The sequence below is a fragment of the Colossoma macropomum genome, unplaced genomic scaffold (assembly GCF_904425465.1).
Source record: "Colossoma macropomum unplaced genomic scaffold, Colossoma_macropomum, whole genome shotgun sequence".
In the NCBI taxonomy this organism is placed as follows: domain Eukaryota; kingdom Metazoa; phylum Chordata; class Actinopteri; order Characiformes; family Serrasalmidae; genus Colossoma; species Colossoma macropomum.
The window spans coordinates 42963717-42985026 of record NW_023494787.1 but is presented as its reverse complement, the minus strand read 5'-3'; the positions used below and the strand labels follow the sequence as shown (position 1 = coordinate 42985026).

General features: G+C 37.8%; 3 protein-coding genes across 4 annotated transcripts; 2 read left to right on the top strand and 1 right to left on the bottom strand.

Moving 5' to 3' along the window:
* Window positions 1-178: 178 nt before the first annotated feature.
* Window positions 179-7361, bottom strand: pgls (6-phosphogluconolactonase). Its single transcript, XM_036567464.1, has 6 exons — window positions 7273-7361; window positions 5705-5977; window positions 4376-4483; window positions 4167-4268; window positions 781-921; window positions 179-535 (listed from the first exon to the last, which is right to left on the bottom strand). The coding sequence occupies exons 2-6, from the start codon at window positions 5969-5971 to the stop codon at window positions 389-391; spliced, it is 765 nt and encodes a 254-aa protein (XP_036423357.1). The 5' UTR covers window positions 5972-5977; window positions 7273-7361; the 3' UTR covers window positions 179-388.
* Window positions 7362-7437: 76 nt separating this feature from the next.
* Window positions 7438-11146, top strand: LOC118806117 (histone-lysine N-methyltransferase PRDM9-like). Of its 2 annotated transcripts, none has more exons than XM_036567463.1 (4): window positions 7438-8036; window positions 8727-8802; window positions 9931-10069; window positions 10269-11146. In XM_036567463.1, the coding sequence occupies exons 1-4, from the start codon at window positions 7711-7713 to the stop codon at window positions 10931-10933; spliced, it is 1206 nt and encodes a 401-aa protein (XP_036423356.1). In that variant the 5' UTR covers window positions 7438-7710; the 3' UTR covers window positions 10934-11146. The 2 variants fall into 2 exon arrangements, with proteins under 2 accessions (XP_036423356.1, XP_036423355.1); XM_036567462.1 differs by having other exon boundaries at window positions 7444-8036; window positions 10266-11146.
* A 3956-nt stretch (window positions 11147-15102) lies between these two features.
* On the top strand, window positions 15103-20125 carry LOC118804968 (zinc finger and SCAN domain-containing protein 5A-like). The gene is made up of 4 exons (XM_036565560.1): window positions 15103-15539; window positions 15644-15768; window positions 16872-16983; window positions 19557-20125. Exons 1-4 carry the CDS (start codon window positions 15107-15109, stop codon window positions 20123-20125), a joined length of 1239 nt encoding a protein of 412 aa, XP_036421453.1. The 5' UTR covers window positions 15103-15106.
* Window positions 20126-21310: the final 1185 nt, after the last annotated feature.

Below are 21310 nucleotides of genomic sequence, written 5' to 3'. Positions count from 1 at the left end.
AATGCATCTCCTGCTCTGACACTTTTCATTTTTGATTTAGTTACTTTGTATGAGACACTACGGTTTAGTTTGCTACAAAAACAAAAAAAACCTGTACAGCCATTTAAAGCCAGAAGCTTTTTTTAAAATAGCCTCACCAAAACACATGGTTCTGACCCAAAGACAACACAAAAAGCAGTTTCAGTTTTTACTTTAACCATGTTTTCTTCACAAAGTTTCAGTGCTTAATTTCAACTTGTCCCAACAGAGGATACTGGAATGTAAACATATTCACTAAGAATAACTGTGTTCCCTTCTAGAGTGATGGTCATCCACTAAGGTACATCTCTTTGTAAAACTCAGGAACAGCGTAGACACAATGAGGATGAGACCTTGTGTATTCTTCAAGTTATAACTTGGCACCAGGGCTTGGTCTTTCCACCTCCAGAGTTAGGGAGGCTGCTGCTGGTTCATCTACCAGCCAGAAAAGCTCTCCCTGAGTGGGTGTAACAAGGGCTGCAGGCAGTATTGGACCCTGTCCACCCTCCAGTACTTGCTGTAGAAGATAAGAAAAAAAAAATGTAAGTAAGGAAGTGGGCAGGCATAAAGTGTAATCTGAAACATGGTTACAGTGGGGTTTTTTTTTAGTGTTTACACTGTTTTTTGTCTTACTCTTGCACAACTGTACACAGTTCCACTTCGAAATGATACTGGATCTAGATATCCTTGCAAAAATCGAGACAACATGAGCATCCTGAAAAAAGTTCTGTATCTAGAAAAAAGTTCTGTATCTTGAAGTACCTTTAGCACAGGCGCTTTGCTGCCCCCAGTGGACACAAAGACCACACAACGTGCGGCATTTACCATGGGCAGTGTGAGGGTCACACGCTGAGGGGGCGGTTTAGGTGAGTCACTGATGGGGGCCACTGTTTTCTGGCTTTCCTGTGAAAGAAACGAGTTAGCAAATATTGTAATGAGGGCAACAAGGCAGAATCTTATAATCTTTAATGTTTTAAACGTCTTAAAGCAGGGGTGTCCAATCATCCGCAGAGGGCCGGTGGGGCTGCAGGTTTTCACTCCAACAATGCAGGAGGTCACCTGATGAAATGTTTGACCATCTGATTAAACAAGTAGAATCAGGTGTGCTTCAGCTTGTTTGGAGCGAAAATCTGCAGCCACACCAGCCCTCAGTGAAAGTGTCCATATGTGGGTCCAAATATCAATTTCTCACTCTCACAGCTGCATAATCTCCATACTAGTTAACTAGTAATTAATAAAAATAATTAAATAATAAGCCTACAATTTAAGGGGTTGAGGTATATGCATGTATTTGTTTTGTAAATGGCCACTGAATCAAGTTGCAAGTAATAATATTAGCATTAACTGATAAGTACTAAGCAACTGTTTTCTCTGTGGCTTCTAAAGCAACTACTTGGTGGACAAACAGTGCAAATATTGTCTGTTTGTCAGTGCTGTTACAAATACCACACAGTATTGTGTAAAAGTCAGAGACTACCTTTTATTTATTTCATTTCCAGTCAAAATGTTTGCTAAATACAAGTTATTAATTTTTTAGTGTCAGGAAAAAAAGCAGAAAACACAAAATTAGTAACAACTAATTACAAAATCATATATTCAGTATTTAATGCGTCCACACTGTACCTTTATTACAGCTTCCATTCCTTTCAGGAGATTTGCTTTTAGTTTTTCAAGTTTTCCACACCTCCAATGTTCAGTCTTAGAAGTTGGTCGCACAAGTAATCCTAAATATATCCAATGATGTTGAGGTCTGGCTCTGAGGCGGTCAGTCCAGTTTTCTGAGAATACCAGCTGCTTCTTTTTTGATTTGCAAGTTTTGTCTATGTCCTTTTCTCAGAAGTTGGTTGTGTTTTCCACTCCATAAGTAATCCCAAACACATTCTTCTTTGTTTGATTTGCATTTTTTCTTCTTTTATGTCTATTTCCTTTTCTCAGTGAGGCTTCTTGACAGCTACACATCCTTTCAGACCCATAGTGCTGAGTTGTCTTCTCACAGTGGAAGGATGGACAGAAAAAACTGTGGATTTTTTCAGATCTGAAGCAAGAATGGAGCTTGATTTTCTCCTCTCTCTCAAAGATGAAAGCTTTCAGTCCTGTTTCTGATGGAGACAGTTTTGATGGTCTACCAGGTCTTGCGGGTGGTTGTTATGAGTCCCATTTTCTCTGTATTTTTTAATCATTTTTTGAACTACAGTTTTGGAAACTCCTTTTTTCAACTTATTTTCCTTTGTCTTTTTCCTACCTTATGCAAGTGGATTATCTTAAATCTAATCTTCTCAGAAAGATCTTCTGAAAAATGAACAACTGGTATTTAATTTCCATTTTGACTGGAAATTAAATAAACAAACATGGGTATCTGACATTTGCACAGTACTGTATGCAATCTGACCAGATGGATCATCCAAAACCAAATGCTCATTTACTATTACACTTTTTGCAGGCAGCAGAGATTATACAAACAACTTTTTTGCACCCTCAGACTAACAACAGACACACCAAAGTTGTCACACCATGTGAGGAAAAAACATATCGACAAAGAAGAATAGCATGATGTAGAACATATAGTGAAATCATCAAAATCTTTGGAGCCTAAAACTGGTTATGGCACATATAACACTGTTTATGTACATGTAGTCCTTAATAACTAGTTTCCATTTTAGATCATAATATTTATAGATGAGGCCCATATTCCCCTTTTGCAGTTAAAGAGCAGTGATGAACGGGTGGGTTTCAGTCAGAATTTACATAATACGTGGGTTTGTTTCAATCTAAGTCATGTGGTAAGAAAGCACTGAAATCAGATACTGTGATCATAACACAGAATAACTACTCAGGACTAAATACTGGCCGCATACAATTTCACTGCAATTCACTTCAATGACTACTATCTTTCAGCCAATCACAGTTGTGTCGATTCCAATCTTAGACCACATAAACCATAAACAGTAAGTCAAGCGTTTTATGCCAAACAGTTTAAGGCCTCTAAAAACTACCACACAGTGAGTTATCACATGAAATGTTATATGTTGCATGATGCTGGAGACATGCATTTAGTTTTGGCTTAAAATGTTGAATGTTTTAAAATCCTTTCATGGTGGATGGGCACATGCAGGGTGCTGCAAGGCAAAACGGTCCCCTTCAGATTTACCACTATTTTATCATCAACAACATTATGTAAAAGAACTTAGATGATGTGTAGGTTCACTGGTGGTTTTGGATAGTAAATAAAATGGCTATATTTGCATTGTGGATTTTGTAATCTCTGTTTCTGTTTCACTACCACTGTAAAGAAAATCTGAGACAGTAAGATTCTCTACAATGATCCATTTCAAATCAAACAAACTTTGTATGACTTTGTTAACAGCCAAATGATTGACTAATGTAGAAATTTGAAAAAAGACTGATGGAATTCCCCTTCAACTACTTCCTTTATATGTGACTAAGATTATGCATTTTGGAACATATAAACAACAGCCATTAAAGGGGAACTCCACTGATTTGTCAAAACCTCTACATAACTAGATCATTACGATGTAAACAAAGTCATTCAGAGTGGTTTGTTGTGAAGTGCTGCATTTTAGAGAAGCTGAGTTATAACTGTTTATAGTGTTGGTGTTAGGAACCAGACAACAGAAGAGTTTAATGCCTCTAAAGCCTCCCTCACAGACAGTTAGTAGATGAAATGGTTATGAATACGCAATATGATTTCACATCCTGTCACAGTGTTTTATAATAGTTTTCAGATCAGTTTTTGGCCTAATTTTTTAATATTAATTTAGTGATGAGCAGTATAGGCAGGGCATTATAAGGCAAAGTAGTTTCCAGATTTACCACCATTTTACCATAATCAACATTACTTATAGAAACTCAGAAGACACATGTAGGTCCACAGATCACTTTGGATATTAAATAAATTAGCTATATTTGTGTTGGAGACATTGCAACCCCCAATTCCTATCACCACCACTGTAAAGAAATCTGAGTCAGTAAATTTGTCAGCAATGAATCATTTCACATTTTATTCTGAATCACTTTGTTTACATCTCTAAGATTGGAAAAAATCTGTTGAATTCTCCTTTTAAATCTGGACTAATTCCTTGCCAGGCCTGAATATGACACACAAATAAATCTGAGATTTATAATCTCACCTGCAATAAAGGATGATCTGGGAAGAGCGAGCATGTATGTCCATCAGGTCCCATGCCAAGCAACAACATATCAAATACTGGCATTTGTTCTGTATTGAAAGCCTGCAAAACCATCAGCAGTTACTCACGAGGGAAACCCAAACTGACAGTCTGAATCAGACTGACGAAGTATGTTGCTGCAAATCAGAGAGATTTTGTGATAACAGTACCTTACTGAGTTTGCTGGCATAGTCATCTGCGCACTCCGACACTGGTAAGGAGGGGTCTATTGCAAGAACCCGATCCTCTGAAATGTTGATTTTGGAGAACAACTGATTCTAAAACAAAGAACAAAACAGGTCATTGCAGACCATGTGCTCACACTGACCTCATTTATGAGGCTCTGATAGAACTTTTAAATTCATGTATTAACACTGAAAAAGTTTATTTGTTTAAAATATGTACATCATTTCTACATGAATAAAATAGATAGACACAGGAATAGTGGACCAATGCCTATGACTATTTTTGTAGGCTACATATCTGCTGACTTCGGTATCTAAACATGAATAAAATGTAGAAATTGGGATTACATCCACCTGGATTAACATTGAAGAAAATAATTGTATAGGTTACAAGTGCAGATATTTTAGCACAGTAACCCAGCATGGGCTAAAAGTTCTGCTTATCAAGAGTGTAATAAATATGTCAACAAGTGTTGGTTTAAAATACCGGCCAAATCTAAAAATCTATCCGATGCTGGTAATTTGTTTTAATTAAATACTAACAATTCTGATATGATACCCATATAATTGAGCATCTCTAATAAAGTACATTATACTAACACAGTTTCGTCCTTCAGCTTGCTTTCGGAAATAATTGTGTTGACTTTTTTATCCATAAGCAGCTTACAAAATGTGTGTGTATTTTATCCATGTGGAAAAGATGTAAATGGAATTAAATAAATTCAGTGCTTTACTTTTTCAGTGCATACTGTGGTTTTATAACCAAACATTTTACCTGTGAAATATGTATCCAGAAACTCCACTTATGATATATGGAATTAATACAGCCAGTCACACTACTTACATTGTCATGGTATATGTATGTTTTAGATGATATATGTTACTCTTAAATTTTAGGGTGGATTATCACTGGTCTTTGGGTGCAAGAAAGGTACAAATTACCTACTCCTCACATTTTGCCTGGGTCTTATCTCATGTTTTCTTTTCCTGAGGTCTCGCTAGCCGACAAGAGTTACAGTGAATCATTGTTCAAGTGGCCTTGAGGTTGCAGACTAGCTTTCTCTCAAAGACACCAGGAGTAAGAAGACTTTTTAACCATATAAGAGCTTCCTTCCTTGTCATTAATTATGCATATATGTTAACACTTTCACGTTTATTCATTTCACAATTAGGTGTAACCACTGAATTGTAACTCCTTTGTTCTCTGTTAACGAGTGAAAAGTAACAATACCCTATTCGGGGAATTAATTGTGACTCTGAGATTTTACTGTATTCTGATTTATTCAGAAATTTCTTCCACATTATCCCAATTACCTTGTAAAGACCATATGTGCTCTCAGGATCATCAAACGGAACCAGCCTCTCATCGCAGAACCCCACCAGCCATCGGCTGCAGTCTAGGTTCGGCACTGCAGGCAGCTCCTTACTTAGAATGGACACCAGACTCCCCCCAGAGAGACCCAGGGAAAAAGAACAAGCTCCGCTGCTCAGGGCCTTCTCAGCTCGAGAGGCCACCAGCTGGGCCAGGGCCGGCCCAAGTTCCGCCGCCGACAAGAACACTACCACTCTTCGGCCTGACATCGTTGCCTGAAAAAGAAGTACAGAGAAAAGCTGTATGAAAGGCAGATCAATCAGTTTAAGGATTTCCTCTGACAGGTGTATGTCTGCAAATTTGAAATCCAGTAGTAATAATAACACCAAATACGACTTGACATTAGTGCTGAACGACTTGGAGAAAACATGTAATTGCAATTATTTTGACCAACATAGCAGTTTAAATGTGATAGGTTTCTATAAATTAAGCTCCCGCACATCCATTTTTGAATGCAGAATGTAATGTCAGACAGCTCATGAACTCTGCGTTATTAGGTTAAACCTCCCCACTTTAACCTTGTTAAGACAAAATTGAATAAGCTCTTGCATTTTGAAATTTTCACTCTTTTTTCGATGTAAAAATGACTAACCGTTCTGTCCTACCTGCTCTTGGGAATGATTATACTGCTACTTTTAAACACTGCAATATGCCCTGCGCACACAGCTGAACTGTTTACATACTGACCAATATTTTATGATTAAATTTATGTACGTCTGTTGGCTCACCTGAGCGCCTTGATTTATCCCACCACCAACAGAAACACTAGAATCATCAAGGATTATGTAAGGATCTCCATAATGATTGTTAGGTGGTTTATTTAACTTCACATTAAAGCCTTCAGTGATACCAGTGTCACCAGAGTTAGGATGTATTGGCGTATAAGTATTGGGAATAGATACTCAGAATACAGATATTAAGTATCAGTATTCAGTCCACATTACATTTTGAAATGACAATATTCAGAATACAGTCTTACTTTACAATTTTTGAAGAATACGTTTGAAAAAAATTGTGGGGGCAGCAGTGGACCAAATAAGACAATGAAAGCATATTAAAAAGAATCTCGGAACTTTGTTGATACACAATTTTACTTAATATATAACTAAAAGCAGTCAGTTACTAAACTGAGTATCGGCAAAGGCGATATTGCGATAATGATAAACAAATGATATATTGTGCAGCCGTCGCAGTGCTATGGGAGGGCAAGAGAAGACCGCAGGAGTTGAATATGAATTTTAAAGGTGGAGGGGAGCTCGGACAGAAGCCAGAAAGGAACCTCTGAACGCTTAAATTATTACTTTTTTAGTTGAAACTAGTGGAAAAGTCCAGCTTTGCCAAATGAGCAATTGAGCTCAGTCAGCGTAACCTTCTTGCCTGGACTGGCTGAGCCTAGGATCCGGAGAGGAACACGAACAGACAGAGGTGGACAAAAAGCTATGAAAACACGTCTATAAGCTCGATACAAACATGATATCGCATAAAACCTGTCAGAATAATTCACATTTACCCAGGAGGATTTGTATGAAGTTCACCGTGCCCGTTCACCCCTGTCTCTTCCTCACTCGATGTCACCGCAGCCAATCAGCGCATAGGAAGCGGGTGACGTTTTGCTGATACAGGATGGTAGTTGTAGTCTTTTAGGGCTTCTCGCTTCTCCAGTTCATTAGATGGCGATAATGCGCCAATGTAAGGCAAAGACAGTTCACCGACCATCGAAATTATTTGTTTATAGGTCCAATCATGATAGGCTTTGCTCTACGGTACTGACGTTGGGAGGAAGCTGCAGAGGAGGGGATTGCATGAGTGACCAAAACACAAGTTTTACAGTTGGTCGTTCATTGTTCGTAGTGTAGCAGAATATTTTGTTTTTTTGCATGAGGATACATTTATTCGCAGAATTCCCCTGTTTATCCGTGAGCCTGGTTTTTACCCATTATAAGCAAATATGCCGACTACTCTGCCCTCTTTTCAGACTCAGTTAGCCTCCATTATGGAAACGTTAGCCAAAACAGCTATTTTACAGATAAGTAAACTTGTCGATATGGAGTGCAAAATACTGCGGTCGGAAGTGGCCCGCAGTCACCATGAGATTGACACTCTGAGGAAAAGACTGCAGCTGATGGAGCACATGCTGGTGCAGGAGGGGATTCAGAACCAGCAGCAGGTTGGAAACGGAAACGGTGGAGAAGCAGCAGTGCTGCTCACATCAGTGCAAGAGCACTGCCTGGTACCACTGTCTCACAGGACAGAGAGACAGCCACGCATTAAAAGGTAGTAATGTTTTTAAGTCTGATTATTACAGGGGAATTCCACCGATTTTTCAAAATTTCTGTTTAAGTCCATCGCTGAGATGTAAACAAAGTCGTTCAGAGTGGTTTGATATCAAAAGGTTCATTATAGAGAAACTTACAGACTCAGATTTCTTTTCAGTGGTGATGATAGGAACCAGGGGTCGCAATGTCTACCACACAAATATAGCCATTTTACTCATCATTCAAAGCTTCCAGTGAACTTACATGTGTCTGCTGGGTTTTTATATGTAATGTTAATGTTGATGATGGTAAATTAGTGATGCATCATAAACTTGGGGAACTATTTTGCCTCACAACACCCTGCAGGTACTTCTCTGTATCTTAAAAATACATTTCAGGTCAAATTCTTCTCTTAAAACTATCACAATGTCTCAGACATCAGGCAGCAAATTTGATCATTTTCATATAATTAACTTTATGTGAGGGAGCTTTTAGAGGTGGATGTCTGGTTCCTATCACCACTACTGTGGCTTTTTTAGATCCTAAATACTGAATTTTGCAGAATTTTTGATAAATCAGTGGAATTCCCCTTTAATGCTGCTGTGTAATGCAAATTCTCTCACAGTGTTTTATTCTTCATGAACATGTATTGCAATGCAGCAGTTGATTTCACCTTACAATTCTCCTAAACTTGATTATAATTTTTTAGAGAGGGTGACCTGGAGGAGTCAAATAGATGTGATTCTGCTTTGGGAGAGAGCTCGGGGGAACCTAAAAAGGACCAGGTAAGTTTTACACACTAGCAAAATGCTGTATAAAGCTTAGATTATTATTTACAGTAAGGTCCCAAAATGTGTCAAGTATCTGGTGTTTTTCCTGCAAAAACATTCCTGCAAAACATCTTTCTAATTTTTAGAGTTAATTAAAAATGCTGTTGATTTTGATGGTTTATTTGTATCACACATCAGTACTGCTGAACTGTGATATGGTGTAGAAATGATCTCACATAACTTCTCTCAAGAGGTTTGACAGGGCAAAGAATGAGAACACAATTGCTTTTAGAAATTCTAGGCCTACTATTAGGCCAATGCATCTTCATTAAATATAAAGAATAGAACACTGTAATCCTAATCTTTTAACTCTCTGGTGACTTTTTTAGTTCTGCACGCTTTTTTCAATGTTGTGGGAACAGATTAACTGAAGCTAGTTTGGTCAGAGTAGAGGGATGCACAATGCTATCTGAATCATATCGATATCAGCAGATACTGGCATTAAAAAAGCTATACATAAATGGATTATTGGATTATAATATATTATTTGGATTAGACCAATGATTCACCCTGATATTTGATGACATATTTATTGCACTCCATGAGAACTGTGCTTAAAATATCTCCATTTTATTCGAAATACATAAAATATTTACCTGAAATGTTAATCCAAGTAGTTGAAGTTCTGATTTCTATGTGTTTCTGTATTGACACTGATAAGTATGTGGAAAAATCAGACGTCCGCATCGGCCCACAATTCCCATGTCAGTGTATCCCCTAGTGACCAAGCTAATTAGTAAAAAACAGATTTTTGCTGTGAATACATTAAAATACTCATTCATAATTCACACAGAAACCTGGAGACATGACCTTGTTGAGCTGATTGCTGGTTTGCAGTTGTACAGAACCATTTTTAACCTGAAAATGAATTTAGTTCTGCTCAGCAGAAGCTTATATTGTACAAGTTGTTTTGATCATTTATGTTTAGCAGGAAAAAACACAAAAAACCAGCAAAATTATTTGAAAAAAAATGAAGGAAAACACAAAAGTGACTATCGTCTTTTGTAAAAAGTATTAATAATTTATTATGTTTTTATTTATAATTTTTAATGAATGGTTTCAATGCCTTGTACTGTTACATAGGCTGATCGAGAAAATCAAAGTGACTGTGTTCGGCAGCATCATGAGGAAAAGCAGCCCTCTGAATTACCTATCAAACAGGAGCCAGATGGAATGGATTTATGGAACTGTGAAATAGGAGAACGAAACCCGAGGGAGAAGAGTGAGTTTGATTTTTTATGTTTTAATGATGGCGCATCCATGGCATTTTAGCATTTTGTTATATTTTAAGTCTTGAACTCCGTGCAGTAGTGAGATTTCGGTTAATTTTTGCAATCATAAGACACATATAGCAGAAATGAAACTCAAGATATATCATTTGCTTTTAGTTAATAAACATTTAATTTTTTTCCTTACAGCAGCTGGTGTCACAGGCTCTACTAGTGCTGAAGAAATATCATCTACCATCAGTCATCTTACTGGTGACACTGCTGAGAGAGGCATCCAGACTGTCAAGACCACTTGTTCAGCTGATCCGTTGGACAGAACCTCACTTGAAGATAATTCATGTGACCAGGAAGGACCAACTTTACAAGTACAAGCAAGCACTGGAACCAAAATTACAGACTTTACCACCTCACAGAGTTTTCTTCTCCCTAGGTCCATAAGGACCTTCACCACGTCCAGCTTTTCAGGCGAGAAACGGTTCGTTTGCCCGCACTGTTCCAAGCGCTTCAAGTGTTTCAGTCAACTCGAAATACACGAGCGGAGCCACACGGGTGAGAAACCTTTTAGGTGCATGCTTTGTGGTAAGAGGTATGCACAGAAGGGCCACTTGTATACGCATCAACGTACACACACTGGAGAGAAGCCATATCGTTGTCTGCACTGCGGGAAAGGTTTCATTCAGAAATGCACTCTGGACATGCACCAGCGAACTCACACTGGAGAAAAACCCTTCATCTGTGTCAAATGCGGCAAAGGGTTCACTAAGAAATGTAATCTTAACAAACACCTGACTGTACACTCAGATCCCACCACTGGTCTCTATGTGGAATCAGGCCTGCATGATCTTAACATCAGATAACAAATGTGAATGGGCTCCTGTAATGACACAACCTGTAAATGTTTTCCTCCGCAGTTTCAGCGATGGTACTGGTGTGGACATCTGTATTTTACATACAGTATTTGTGAGTTTTAGTCCTGGTTTTGGTCTGGAAGTCCCCTAAAATTCTCACTACAGCACACAAAATTATTAGCTGATTTCTGCTTCCATGTATTTATCCATTTATATATTAAAGTCAACTGAAATCAAAATTGAGTTTTTTTTTTTAACCTTGTTAGTTAATGTCTCTGGTCACATTACGCACAATACATCAAATCATATCATTTTAATGACAGAATTCTTAGTTTCTCTACATTTGACAGAAATGTATTGACTTTGTCTCAAAAACATCTGCTGATTTTTGATTACATCATTTGGAATCAGTGGGCAGAAAAAATAATATTATTTTGCACCTTCTCCTCCCACCACCCCGTCTATTTTTGGGTCTCATTCACTAATATCTTCCTATGTTTTTTCTTACATTTGTTCTTGAGAAAGGTCCTAAGAAAAAGTCTGCGTCAGATTCTTGACGTGTCCTTAAACCACAAAATTGTTCGCACCTTTGTGTTCCTGAGTGTGTGTAGATTCTGTTTTTACCTAAGTACAAATCCCAAATAAGAAAACATTGGTGATGCATTTTCAGAATCTTTGTGAAACTGCATTAAGTGGGTTTTAAGAAGAAACTTCTTAAGAACAGTTGGTGAATGAGGCACATAGAGTGCAAACACTCAGCTACCACAGAGACCCTCCCTGACAGTGTTTTTTATTGAAAATGCATCACAATGCTGAAAGCAAATGCAGTGTAATTTCCCATTCATGTTACCATTTTAAAAACATAACAAAATAAAACCATACAGAGTGTTTGTCAGAGCAAAATAGCAGCTTCCCATGTAGGTCTGCCCTCTCATTTCTTTCCTTTATGTCTTTAATCATGGCCACAGCAGGTACCTGTAATTATACTAGTCCAGTTTGCTTTTGTCATACCCATCTATATTTAAAAAAAATGTATTTATACTATATATGCTAATATGGAGTCAATCACTCTAGAAATACCTGTAACAAACAAAATCTTGACCTCTAGGCTCAGGTTTACTAAATTGAATTCAGTATAACTTAAGAACAGAGGCATGTTGAGTAGCCTAAACTCAGACTGAAGTTCACTTAAATTAGAGTTAAATAAAAAATGAATTAAAAGAATATTTTTTTTTCAAGACTTGACTTCCCCATTAAAACTGCAGTGTAACGTCTTATTACATTCAACCTTTATCAGCTAATGAGTCTGTTAGGTGCTATCAGAGGCTTTTTTATAATCAGGACCCTGTGCAATGCAGTTTCTATTGGATCCTCTGCACGTCTCTTGGAAATGTTCTAAAATTGGTATACAAACAATCTATGGGACAGTCAGTATAGATTGTACATAATAATAATATTGTACACTCAGTGGCCAATATTTAAAAAACATAATGTAAATATTGATAAAAATACATCCTGTAATAGCATATCGCTCTTACAAGAAAACCTTGGAAGAAAACGCAGTATGTCTATTTTTGTTGTTTTTCAGTTTTTGACATAATTTGGACCAAATGAAACGGCCCAAAATGACTTGGAGAAAATTCTGGTTCCATAGACTTACATTAAAAGTAAAGCAGGTTTTTTCCTTTTCCTGTAAAGTATCATTTTGGAGATACAAGGTTTTCTTCTGGCAACAGCGATATAATAATATTAGCCCAAAAGGGATGACAATTTACAAAGAGAATGAAGTTATATTTTTTAGAAATAGGTGCTCAGAAAAACAGTAATATTACAATAAATATGAACAATAGGCCCATATCTTTTTCTAGTACTTTATTTCCCTGAGGTGTACCTATGATGTTTGTATGGTTTTATGTACCAAAGAATGCCATAATAGATTTTTACATAACTTATTCCAACTTCTCTTTATTCCTAAACAGGCTGTATTTGTTTTTAGGATGTATATGTGAACAATCTCTGTCCTGATTGGCTGCCCATTATTGTGCCTCATTCAAAAAGCAGTCTGGACCAACACACTTGTTAATTTCATTGTGAATGGGCAGAGCAAAACTGCTTTAGGCTGAAAGGCACACATATGTAATTTAGTTGGTTTTCATGACATCACAAAAACAATTAATTCCAAATAGGCTTAGTTTTCATATCATCAGATCCTACCATGCGTCTAGAATGGAATCAGGCCTGCATGATCTTAACATCAGATAACATATGGAATGAGGAGTGAATGGTCAAAGGTATGGGCCCTTTAATATAATACGTATTGATTTTATGTGTGTCAGTGATTTTGTTAATCCATTTCCAAACCTCTCTCTAAGGAAGCTATAGCTTGTAATCATCCCATACCTGGTTTGACTTATCAATCCTTAATTAAAGTAAATCAGGTGTGCTGGGGATCGAATTTAACAAATTCATGAGACGAAATTCTTGTTTTTTTGCTGCATTAATGTTTGTTTGCATTGATTCTGTTGCTATATGGATTTTTTTACAGTAAAAAATACAACTATTGTCCAAATAAATGTAATATATGTTGTAAACAATCTGCAATTTTCTTAGGACTTTTGCACAGTACTGAATATACATTTAAGTGGTAAGCAAAAGTTTAGGCACCTCTGCTCAAAATGTTTTGCTGATTTTTCTAAGTGAAAATAAGGGAACACACTTCTGCACATTTTAATGCTCAACTACTGTTTATTTTCTGAATTTAACAAATTGGGGAAAATAAAACATAAAATGTGGAACATTTTATATTCTATTTTTTTTTCCAATATGTTAAACTAATAAGTAAATAAATAAATAAATAAATTTTTCAACTGATGGGGTGACCGTCCCCTACAGCCCTCTCAAATCGAACCCTATTTGACCCATTTACACACAAAAGCTAACTTTGGATCCCTGGGTAGTCGGTTTCACTGTTTCCCCAGCTGTGGCACCCCTGGAGTGCTATTCTTGCCTTTTTGGGATCTTTTTGTTTTAGAGTAAAATGCTAAAGTTCAAAAGTGAGAGATGTGAGTCTAGCTGCTAAACCAACAGAAAAGAATGACATTTAAAAGAAAGCAAGAAAGAAAGAAAGAAAGAAAGAAAGAAAGAAAGAAAAGATATATGAATTAAATGCTAAATGTGAATGAAATTAAACTGAGAAAGGTATTATTTTTCTCACAAATACTCTGAAAAAAGATGGTTCTTCAAGGGCATGTTAGTAAAGACAATGGTTCTATATAGAACAATGAACACTCAAAGAAGCATTTGCATGATAACATGGTTCTTTAATGACAAAATGGTTCTTCAGATTGATAAATGTGCTGTATATGGTTCTTTATAGCACGAAAAAGGGTTCTGCTGTTGTTACGTGTCAGCTTGTAACAACAGAAGAACCCTTTGTGGTGCTATATAGAACCATACAACACATTCTTCATCAGTCTAAAGAACAATTTCACCTTGGAAAGAACCATTTAAGCATGCAAATGCTTCTTTGAGTGTCCATTGTTCTATCTAGAACCACTGTCCTGCTGAAAAATCGTAAACCATTGAAGGATTCTCTTGGTTCCTGGTCCTGTCCTGTCCAGTAGCCACCAGTGGTATTTTCTTATGGGTTTATATCAAAGTGTAAAGGACTCTAATGGTTTACCAGATGTTGTGGGACTGATTCCAGATGTCTCTGATGGTTTCCTAATGGGATCTAAAGGTGTCCTACAGTGGTCTCTATAATGGTAACCATTAAACCAATTGCCATTAGAAAGCAAAGCCATCAGGTTTCAACCCTAAGGATATAATGGTCTTTTTTCAGCTTGGTGTCTTTTCTGAAGACCCCCTGGAGATCAAACCTTTATAAGAGTGCACTCGAATGCTAGCCAACATGTTAGCATTGGAAAATACTCAGAAAAACACAAAACCCTGAAACTTCTCCTGACCTCTGGAACTGGGTAAGTAGACCTAGTGCCCACCTCTGATTAAAAAAGCCGGTTTAGATTTAGACTCTGAAGGCACGTCTGCTCAAAACAGGCCGCAATGGCGGAGTTTCGGCTATATTTATACTTTATTCCAGTTTAGGCCGGTCACGTGGCGCCGAGGGGGGCTGAGTTCGCCTCAGCCTTTTCTTCTACACCAAGAGTTACGGTAAGGAATCCCATGATCCCCCGCTGCTCCGGCGATCACAATAAAGTAATAAAAAATTCAGGAGAAGAAGAGAAGAAAGGCGAGTCGGTGGCTCCTGTATGTGCTGCGGACAGAGGAGACCAGCAGGGCTGCGTTGAGGCGGTGTTTCCCGGTCAGTGCGCGGAGGGCGAGGCGTGTGTGGATAATATAATGGAAGCGATGGGCAGCGACTCGCATTTCCAGACGCAGTTATCGTCGATCATGGAAATGCTGGCGAAAACAGCGGTGGCGGAAATCGGCAAACTTGTCGAGGAGAGTCATGCGGTGCTGAGGCTGGAGATTACGCGGAGAATCAGCGAGAACGAGTCTCTGAAGAGCAGATGCGATTTTCTGGAGAAGGAGCTCAAAGCCACCCGGAGAAGACTGCAGGCGAGTGTGGATGCTCAGTTTGGCAGCGGATCCAAAGGTAGGCTGACTACCCACAACGAGGGGTCTTTGCTTAACTGTGTAAAAGTGAGGAAAACACATGCTTGTGATCTTAAACCACGAGTGCGTGTGTGTGTTGAGCAGACCTCCCTCATCGTCCCACAATTGACGGGGTTTTTGGGAAGGAGTGGTGCCTGGATCTGTGGAAAGACAAGGAGACCAGCGCAAGGCAGAAGGACGACAGCCATAAAGACCCCCCTGTGATAGAGGTCAGTGTCAGTGTTGATGAACTAGACTGGTGCTGCCCATCTTTTAGTGCTCCTGCTCCACACTTGCCTACTACTATTATTACTACTACTATTACTTGCATTAGCTAATGATTAAGTCTCTTCTGAGTTGAGTCAGGTGTGTTAGAGAAGGGAAACCTGACCGTAGGTCTGGGGTGGGCTTCATCAGTGGTCACCCAGCCCCCATCCTGGAGAACTAGCCACCTCCTGTGTTCCAGTTGAGTTATAGCACATCTGATTAAGATCACCAGTCCTCAGGTGTTGCGGATGACTTTGGAACTGCTGGAGGGAGGTAGATCTCCAGGAATAAGGTTGGCCAGAACTTTACTGGAACCACAGGCAAAGGGGAATTACACTGTTTCTGCATAATTAAAAGGTTAAGATCTAAACAAAATCAAATCAAAAATATTATTATTATTATTATTCTGGTTTGACAAAAACTTTTTTTTCCAGTCTACTTGAGGTGGAGGAGTAAATGTAAGACAAAGTAGTCCCCAAAGAAAGCTTATTTTAGAGATTTAGCACTTTTTTGCCATTACCAACATATCATCGCTGTCCAAAGAACAAGAAGTATCTCCAAAATGGTGACTTTACAGGAGAAGACAAAACCGTCTTAACTTTCAACGTAAGTTAATGTAAACAGTTTTATTCTAAGTGATTTTGGAGCATTTCTGTGTTTCTGTGTTCAAATTATGTACAAAAATAAAAATTGACAGAAATTAAGATGCATGTTTTTCTTTGGACAGCAACAATATAAAAACTCAGTATACAGGAACTGGTTCACTGGTTGTTTCTGATCGCGAATAAAAAAAGCAACATTTGCTGTTGGCTGTTGACCCCTGCGTCCTGTCATCACCACTGAAAAGATATCCAAGTCTCTCCACAATGCACCATTAACCATCGGAATGACTTTGTTTACATCATTAATCATTTATTAATCTTGAGGCTTATTAACCAGTAACTACCATAGTTCCTTCGAGTTTAAGGGAGTAAACTGCTCTGAACTGTGTGAATGAGTCCTTGTATTGTACATGACCCGGAAAAGTGGCCTGCTGATGGTTTTGTATTTTATTGATGTTTTTTAGTCTGTTGATCTAATCGATGATGGACCTGACATGATTATCATCAAGGATGAGACATTTGAAGATTGCTCAGGGAACAGCAAGGCACAGAGAGACTTAAAGAGTGATGAGAAAGGTATGTTGAATGAGAACAGTATGACCAGAAACAAACTTCACGACACAATTCATGACAGAACACAAGCTGCATTCTGAGCATTACAGGGTCAAAACATACCGCCTCACCTGACCCTCCTAGTTCATGTCATGGATTGTCTTGGGAAAAAAAAAAAACATGTAAAAACTTTTATTAAATAATAGGACCTTGCAAAATTCTATAGCTTAACTTGAAGTATTTTTTAGTCGTGTATTTTTTAAGTTTGCCTTTGCGATTCTTTGTATGTGCCTCACCAACTGCTTAATATTCACTAGATTGGGTTGTACTTTGTACTGTACAGCTAAGCAACCCAAATGATAATTTACAACATGGATTCATGTAAATAGTTGTTGCTGAATATTTCACAGTAATCAAATAAAAAAAAAAAAAATATTTTTTACCCGAGTGATCTTTAATTTAAAAAAAATATATATTTATCTCCACTAGTTTTCAACCAGTTTTGCAACCAGATTTTGATTCTGTGTAGTATTAATATAGTTGTGTCACATCTAGAAATTATTTGGTCCTGCATAAAAACATTGGGCCTCATTCACCAACCGTTCTTAAGAAGAAATGTCTTTTTAAAACCCACTTACACAGTTCTCACGAAGATTCCCCAATGTTTTCTTATTTGGGATTTGTTCTTAGGTAAGAACAGAATCTACACACACTCAAGAGCACAAAGGTGCGAACAGTTCATATGAACAGTTCTTTATCAAAAACATGTTTAAAAAAGAAAAAGATATTAGTGAACGAGGCCAGTTGAGTGCCACAGATCTTGCTAAATGTAGCTTCAGAGATGAAAACCCTCTTTTTAAGACATTTCGACTGTGTATTTTTCCCAAGAGGGATTATTTGAATTTGCTTTGAACTTTTTATGAGTAAGGTATATTAATATCAGAATAAGACCACAAATACGTTGTAGTACACATGTGGCTTGACATTTAAACTCGGAAGTCAATCTAAACTGCTATTTTTTGTTCACCAGTTAACACTATGAGCCTAGTTTTTAATTTAATTTCACCTCAGGCTAAAAAAAAAAAACAACTTTATGAAGAGTTAGTTGCTGAGGCCAAACAAGATAAATTCACTAAATTATGTTCAAAAATCTTGTCCATTAAAACAATATGAGAACAGTAAGTTAGAATGTAAAACATTTCCTGAACTTGAACTTGATCAGCGCTGTTCTCTTGTGTGGAAGAGTTATTCAGTAAAACCATTAAAACTGAAACAACCCAGGTCTACTACAAGCTATAGTCTATAGTTAGATCATTTTAAAATAGACGAACTGTCCCAGTAGGACAATAAAGGAGAGTAGCTTACCTTCCTCCCTTTTATCTTCCTTTCCTAGCAAGTCTTTAATGTCCTTAAAATTCTCATTTCTTAAAATATCACCCTCAGCCACACAAAGTACTTATAATGTCTCTGATCTACGTCAGTCGCCAAGGAAGACAACAGTCAGTCAAATGCCCACATCTTATTTTGGCTAGAGAAGCAAACTGGTGGCCTAGCAGATATTGCTGCCTCAGATGCTAAAAAATCACATTATTTTGGGAGTCTTTTTCCTCAAAGTCTGTACATGTACAAAGTCTTTTAAACGTTTTATTTTTCTGCTCCACTCTGAATCATTTTTCTAAGTACCTAGCTTCAGTTTAATTCAGGTCACATTCACTCTGAGACAGCTGCCCAGCAGTCACAGATATAAATGACATGTACATTTATTAGGGTATGTATTTTATTTCCTTAAGAGGTGATTTCAGATGAATAGCTAAAAGACAGATTTATTTCAGGTTTGATTTACCAGGTTTTTAGTAGTAATTGGTAGCTTTGCCTTTTTATAGCTTAGTTTAAATTAAATGCTTGGGGTAGCTTTCCAAAGCTTCTCACCATATTTGCCAGAATTTTTGCTTGTTCATCCTGGCTGAACAGTCCACAAATTTTCTGTGAGATTCAGGTCAGGCCTTTCTGATGGCTACTCCAGTACTTCCACTTTATTGTCTTTAAGTCATTTTGTCTCAACCTTTGTGGAATGATTACATTCATTGTCCTGCTGGTAAAACCAGCTGTGGCCAAGTTTGAACTTTCTGTTGCTGCCATATTTCTAGATAATTCTTGTTCATCGTAGTGCCACATGTTATCTGAAGTGCACCAGTCCTTTTTCAACCAAAACACCCCCCCCAGCATGATACTGCCACCCCATGCTTCACAGTTGGCATGGTGTTCTTTGGATTGAAAGCCTTAGCCTTATTGCTTTATGCATAGCGCTGATCATTATGGTCAAACAGTTCAATTTTTTTTTCATCTGAGAACATTGCACTGGCTCTAAAGGTAAATACAGCCACAGGTGCACCCCCGATTAACTCCTAATTATGACAGTATGACAGTTGGCCAATCAGAAGCTTCTAAACGTCATTACATACATTTCTGGTGTTTTCCACACTGTTTAAAGAGACAGTCTTGGTGTATGTAGAGTTTGGACCCACTGAAAGTATGCAAAAATGAAATAAAGCATAATAAATCTGTGTCCGATTGTAATATGCCTCTCGTTTGTTTAGTTTTAGGGCCCGCATTCTCTGGCACTGAACAGGACGGGGGCCAGAGTAGTGAAAATTTTATTCCCTACAACGATCCTTTGAACAACACAGAACAGAGACAAGAAGGAGACCAGACTTTTGACCCGAGGTCATCTACTCTTCTAGACAGTGCAGCTTCATCAAACATGAACTTGGACGAATTTGGTGGTTACTATCCCAGCAATGTGAATTTGGGAATTCCAAAGACTGGTTCGGAGCAGAAGAAAATCGAATGCGTGTTCTGCGGGAAAAACTTCAATTACTTGAGCTATTTGAAAGTACACTTACGGACACACTCTGGAGAGAAGCCTTTTGTGTGTTCGGTGTGTGGCAGGAGGTTTGCTCAGAAAACCTACCTCAAAATCCACATGCGCACTCACTCCGGAGAGAGACCCTACTCATGCATGGAATGTGGGAAGAGCTTCTCACAGAAAAGTTCCCTTAATATACACCTGCGCAGCCACACCGGAGAGAAACCCTATAGCTGTGTGGACTGTGGAAGACGTTATGCTTATAAACATGGGTTTAACACGCATCACTGCACTAGCTAGGCTCATGTCAGTAGTAAATACTGAACTAGTGTTAATGTTCAACACAGACACTGTGCATTGTGCAGACTGGCACGTACATATACGGTCATATGGAAGAATAGTCAAAAAGTCTTGTGCATGTTATTGAAATGAATTAGCATAGAAGATGGCACTTTTGTATTGTGATGTTTTTGAGAGAGTACAACCGAGCATTTAGCTTCTGTTGGTTGATGATAGAGTAAACAGTATTATTTATGATGACGTGAACTTGTGCAAAAGTCAGAGATCATTTATTTAATTTTCAGTTAAAACAGCCATGAAGGACAAGTTGTTCATTTTTCAGAATATACTTCTGAAATGATTAAATATAAGCTAATTAATTTGCATAAAGAAGGCGAAGGTCAAAGTAAAAGAAGTGGAAAAACAGGAGTTTCCCGAACAGTAGCTCCAAAAATTCTTAAAAGTACAGAGAAAATGGGACTGGTAGACCACCAAAACTGCCCCCATCAGATAAACAGCACTTGAAGCCTTCATCTTTGAGAGTGAGGAGAATATCAAGCTCCACTCTTACTTCAGATCTAAAAAATCCACAGGTGTTTCTGACCATCCTTTCTCTGGTAGAGGACAACTCAGCACTATGAGTCTGAAAGCATGTGTAGCTGTTATAAAGCTGTTGAAAAGGAAGTAGAAACGAAAAAAAGAGATCAATCAAAGAAGGAACTTGTATTCTCAGAACAATAGACTGACCACCCCAGAGTCCAGACCACAACATCATTTAATGTGTTTGGGATTATTTGGTTTGTAAGAAACAGAAAATGCAACCAACTTCTAAGACTGAACTTTAAAGGTGTGGAAAAATATCCCTGCAGATTTCTTTGAAAAACTAAAAGCAGTTTATCCCAAAACAATAGAAGCTGTAACAAAGGCACAGGGTGGACACACTAATATACTGAAAAATGTATATTATATTTAGTTTTTGAGGCTTCTGTGTATTTAAAGGCCATTTTGACAGGAAAATGAATAATATAAATGAAAGGGTGGTCTCTGACTTTCCCACAGTCCTGTATTTTATATTGCCAAGAAGACCACTGGCCAAAAGTTATGTGCTGTGAACCCAGTTTTCTGAGTGGCATTTTGTTTTGAATGAGAAAACACAGTTTGTTCTGTTTCCTACTTGAGAAGCAAGTATGAGCTAATAGCGAGTTA